General features: G+C 45.0%; 1 protein-coding gene across 3 annotated transcripts; it reads left to right on the forward strand.

Moving 5' to 3' along the window:
• The first annotated feature begins 1,373 nt into the window (after positions 1 to 1,373).
• On the forward strand, positions 1,374 to 4,976 carry C3H6orf120 (chromosome 3 C6orf120 homolog). 3 transcript variants are annotated; one of them, XM_059469462.1, is made up of 2 exons: positions 1,374 to 1,826; positions 3,317 to 4,976. In XM_059469462.1, exon 2 carries the CDS (start codon positions 3,361 to 3,363, stop codon positions 3,916 to 3,918), a length of 558 nt encoding a protein of 185 aa, XP_059325445.1. In that variant the 5' UTR covers positions 1,374 to 1,826; positions 3,317 to 3,360; the 3' UTR covers positions 3,919 to 4,976. The 3 variants fall into 3 exon arrangements, with proteins under 3 accessions (XP_059325445.1, XP_059325444.1, XP_059325443.1); XM_059469461.1 differs by having other exon boundaries at positions 1,376 to 1,655; XM_059469460.1 differs by lacking the exon at positions 1,374 to 1,826 and adding an exon at positions 1,918 to 2,241.
• The last annotated feature ends 109 nt before the right edge of the window (positions 4,977 to 5,085 follow it).

Genomic DNA, 5,085 nt, shown 5'->3' on the forward strand with positions numbered 1-5,085 from the left:
ACCCACCTATCTCAAATCACAGAATCACAGAACCAATTAGCTTGGAAAAGTCTTCTGAAATTACTGAGTCCAACCTATGACCGAACACCACCATATCAACTAGATCATGGCAGTAAGTGCCATATTCAGCCTTTCATGATACAGTATATACTATATATATATATATATATATATATATATATATATATATATATATATATGTCTATATCTGTATATATATATATATATATATATATATATATATATATATATACAAGGGACAGTGACTGCACCACCTCCCTGGGCAGCCCATTCCAGTGTCTAATCACCCCTTCTGTGAAGACCACTACCTCTTGTCTGGCTGTTTTTTGCCTTGGGGAAAAGACCCACCCCAACCTGGCTACAGCCTCCTTCCACATGGTTGTAGACAGTGATAAGGTCTCCCCTGAGCCTCCTCCAGGATAAACAATGCCAGCTCCCCTAGCTGCTCCCTACAGGACAAGTGTTCCACATCCTTCACCAGCTCCATTTCCCTTCTCTGGACTCACTCCAGCACCTCCAGTGAAATTGACATCTATGTGGAAAATTAAAGACTGCTGGAGATAACAGTTCCTTATCATATAATGCTTTTGTGTCCAATAGTATATTTGTAGTGGTCTCAATACTCAATCAGAAGAAGAACTTTAAAAATGAGGTCTAGCAACTATAATATTTTAATGTTTTAAGCAGAATAAAAGTCTTTATATAAACAAAACTGATTTCAAAAAAGCTAAAATTTATTAGAACGTGCATTTGGCAGACTTATGCAGCCAGTTTCTTTGATCTAGGAATGAGGAGAACAAGTTACATGGGTTTGTGAAATTAGAGGGCTCTGAAGACAGAACATTAGCTCAGTTAGCACAGGGCCCTTGGGGTACATACATAGGCTCTCTTGAATCTCTCAGTACACAAGGCACATCATGTAGATTTTTGTTTCTTTCAAACTTTCACTCTTGCTTATGATTTTAAGCAGCTCAGCCACGTCAAGGTAACTGTTGAAATCAAAGGGTATTCAATAACGGTGTTTGGTATATTTTCTCTCTGTTATACTGCTTTTCTGTTCTGTGATCTTAGGTCAGGTTTATGCCGACAGTCAGATGAACTGTCACTGACCCACGGAGGGACACCTATCCCCCAAATTCCAATCTCAGTACAGTTGAAGGACGCCTTCTCTAATGTCAGGCTTCCGCGGCGGAAAGCGCGTCCCACGGCGCACCGAGCTCTCTCCGTTCCGCCCTCGGTGCCTCCCCGCCCTCCCCAGGCCCTCCCCTCAGCCGCGCTCTCGCGATACCGGGGGCGTGGCCGTGCCCGGGGCGGGGCGGGAGCGCCCGGCGGTACCGGCGGCGTTCGGGGGCGGCGCCTCCACCCGCCCCCAGCGACTCCCGCCGCGGGCCGGGCTCTGCCGGCCGCACCGAGCGGCTCCCGGGGCGCGCAGAGGGAGCGCCGTTCCGCCCCGCGTGCCGGCTCCTCGGCGCCAGCTCCTCTCGGCCGCCGCGCTGCTCCGGGGCCCGTCCCGGAGAGGGGCTTTCCCGCGGCGCCCCGGCCGCGCTGCGCTGCCGCACGTCCGCGAGTCCCCGCTGGTCTTCCTCGCCGTTGCTGCGGCCTTGCCGGAGCCGGAGCCCCGCGGCAGGTGGGAGGTGAGCCGAGCCCCAGCCCCGGGCCGGCGGGGCGACGCCGGCCCGACGCGGCCACCCGGCGGGAGCGGCCCGCTTGCCCCGGTGCCGCCGCCGACCCCGGCAGGGGTCCCGCCCGCGGAGAGGCGGGGGCACCGGGGCGGGCAGAACTCCTCGTTCGTGGCTCTGTCCAAGGTCTCTTGGAATCGCTTCTCCTCCCGAGCGCTGTGCCAGCGTCACGACGCTTTCGTTCTTTCCTAGATAACTTTAATTATTTTCTGGTCAGATGTGGAGCTCCTCCTGTGGCTCCGCTCGGCTTTTTCATCACTACTTCGATGGACAAGTGACAGTCAGCTCCCTCCTACGGTCGAGACAAGAGACTGTTTTTTTTCCTGTGGTTGTTGAGGGAGTTCTGTCAGTCTGGCAGGTTCGGCACATGCTGCACCTCGTTCTTTTATGCTGTCTGTGCAGAATTGTGACCTTGCAGTAGAGAGGCCTCTGGGACAGAAAACGTCAAACTACAGAAACGGGCATTTTTTTTCTAATGTTTTTCTGCCCTGGATCCGTTCAGTTGTAGAACTTCTAACATTTAAGTGACATCTCAGTGGAGGTAATGCAGTTTGTTTTGGTGCTAGCAGGGTACAAAACGAGTTACAGGCAGCTTTCTGGTTTCAGATAATTGTAGTCCTTATGGAAGGAATTAGGGGGTGAGAACCTTCCTCTTAAACGCAAAGTTGTTCAGGCTTGTGGCTCCTGTGATTTGCATGTCAAATTCAGTCAGCTGTATGCTTTGGAAGCCTTCAGCAAGGTTTGGAAATTGCTGCTTTGCACACGGTGACTTAGTGCAGCTGTTCAGAGGGCTGGAGTGTGGCAGGCGTACTCAAGCTGCTCGACTGGGAGTGTGCAGCAAGGAGGGAATAGGCTGTAAGAGCCTTGATCTTGCAGCAGTCCTTTCCATTTTCCCCTTGTCCTGGTACCTTCAGCTTTATCTTTTCTACCCAAGTGCTGTAAAGAGCTGAGCATCTATACTCTAACAAAACCTTCCTGAAAGTAAATGCATTTTTTCAGGGAAAGTGTGCCAAATTTGTTTCTAGAAACAAGCCATACATCAAGATCATGAATTAATGTATTACCTCATTAGATAATTTGTTTTTATTTCTAACTCCATCCCAATGTAAGCTGGAATGCCTACTGCTTCAAGTCCACATCCAGATTTGCACCTTTACTGTCTTTTGAAGTTGAGAGGATAAGGATGGGAGAACAAATAGGATGCCTTAAGCACCTCATATAAAGTTAAGCATCTTCAAGCATACAAAAGCCTGCCTCTCCTTAATTGGTTTTTTAAAGTGAAGCTAAAATCATTATTGGGTTTCATCCCTCCTGGGTATCTGTCAAGTTTGGCATGCATACAGGTAGAATGAAACTAAAGTCTTTATGTCAGTTCTGTTGAAAGAATACTGGCTTGATTAATTTCTGTTTAATTTTTGAAAATGTAAGCCATTTTATTCTGACAAAGTTCTGAATCTTAGCACTGGTTTTCTGTGACTATTAAAAAATACATGAACACAATTGAAGTTAAATTTGTATGGACTAGGGAAGATTTATAAGAATGACCAAATTTTAAAAAGTAGATTAGTTTCCACAAGGGAATATACTAAAACTTGAATTTTGCATTGTATTCATAGGGTAGAACACGGACACAGGAAGAATCCAAAAACAACTGAAGACCATGGCAACACACTGGAGAAGAATCCTGACAGTATTTGTGACAGCTCAAGTACTGTTAGTGGTAAATGCCTTTGAAGAAGAGGACGTACCAGAGGAATGGATTCTTCTTCATGTTGTCCAAGGTCAGATTGGAGCAGGAAACTACAGCTATTTGAGACTAAATCACGAGGGAAAGATCGTTCTTCAGATGCGGAGTTTAAAAGGTGACGCAGACTTGTACGTGTCTGACGTGACACTGCACCCCAGCTTTGACGAGTACGAGTTACAGTCTGTGACTTGTGGCCAGGACATCGTGCACGTGCCCGCACACTTCCGCCGCCCTGTGGGAATAGGGATTTACGGGCACCCCTCTCACCTGGAGAGCGAGTTTGAAATGAAGGTGTACTACGATCGAACAGTGGTACAGTACCCGTTTGGTGAGGCTTCTTACAACCCTGAGGAGATGGAGGCAAACCAGAAATACTCACAGTCTACAGAAGATGAATCTCAGGATGAGGAGTCTGTTTTCTGGACTATACTTATTGGAATCTTGAAATTAATACTTGAAATCCTTTTTTAAATTGATACACACTGGACTTAAGTCACACTTCATCCTGTGAAATTGGTATGAATGACTTGCTGTTATACTTAATACTTGCTGTGTTTCCTGAAGAGATATTTAGGTTACATTTCCAAAACCAGAAAGGAAGTGGGGAGAAAAAGCCATATTTAATTTTATATTGAAAATCCTCCCCAATATGTAAAATGAGCAGCCAGGACAGTATTTGCAGTGCTCTTCAGAGACCAGGGCTCAAAAATGAATGTATAGTTGTGATCTTGTTAAATTCACTTAAAATAGGTGCTTAGGAAAATCAATTCCAATTCAGTATTTTCTATTGTTTTTTATAAAGAAAAATGAATAAACTACTGCGCTTCAATCCCCCTCTCAATTTAGAGCATATTTAAAAATAAAACCTGCTTCCTTTTCTGAGCAAGCATCTCCAGTAAAACTGATCAGCAACGTGTTTGAGTGTATCCATGAAGTTGAGGAGCTTAGGGTGAAGGAAGGAGAAAACAATCACCTAAGGGAATAGATGTCTGTATTCTTACTGCGTGTGCTCTACATCACATCAGCCATCTGTCAAACAGAGGTTGGTCCAGTCACTCATCACCACTACAAATCCATGACCTGAATCAAGTGCATGTTGCTTCTTGGCTATTACTGCAGGGAGAGGGAGCCTTCAGCTGTTGTTACTTGTCAATATGACATTTTTGTCTCATTAAAAACAACACAGCATACAGGTATCTCAAACTTGAGAGGTGCTTTCTTACACTTCCCTTGATAGCTTTTTGTGATTGATTTTTTTTCCCAAGCACATATTTATGAATAAGTCATTACCTTGCGCAGAAAATTTCTGCTGAAAGGGATTTGCAGTATATTGTAAGAAGGTCATCTCATGCCTACTCTTCCTTAGAAGTTACTTTTACCAGGAATACTTTTTGCTTTGGTTGAGTATTTCAGAATAACCAGTTGCTATGCAAATAAAGTACATTACATTGCTCTGTAATTTTCTTTTCACAGGGCTTACTGATAAGTGCACTGAAATAAACAAGTATGTTGCTATAATTTTATACAAATGCATGTATAATTTAAATTTCATTACTGAAAATTTTCTCTTTTTTGAGTGGTAATTTGGCTTGCCTCTCTCAACACCTGACAGGACAGTAGTGACTTGTATCACAAAAA

Source organism: Ammospiza nelsoni, chromosome 3 (assembly GCF_027579445.1).
Source record: "Ammospiza nelsoni isolate bAmmNel1 chromosome 3, bAmmNel1.pri, whole genome shotgun sequence".
NCBI classification, from domain to species: Eukaryota; Metazoa; Chordata; class Aves; order Passeriformes; family Passerellidae; genus Ammospiza; species Ammospiza nelsoni.

What these genes read in the sequence shown, in the direction of transcription:
- C3H6orf120 (XM_059469462.1), top strand. Translation starts at nt 3,361, where the DNA reads ATGGCAACACACTGGAGAAGAATCCTGACAGTATTTGTGACAGCTCAA.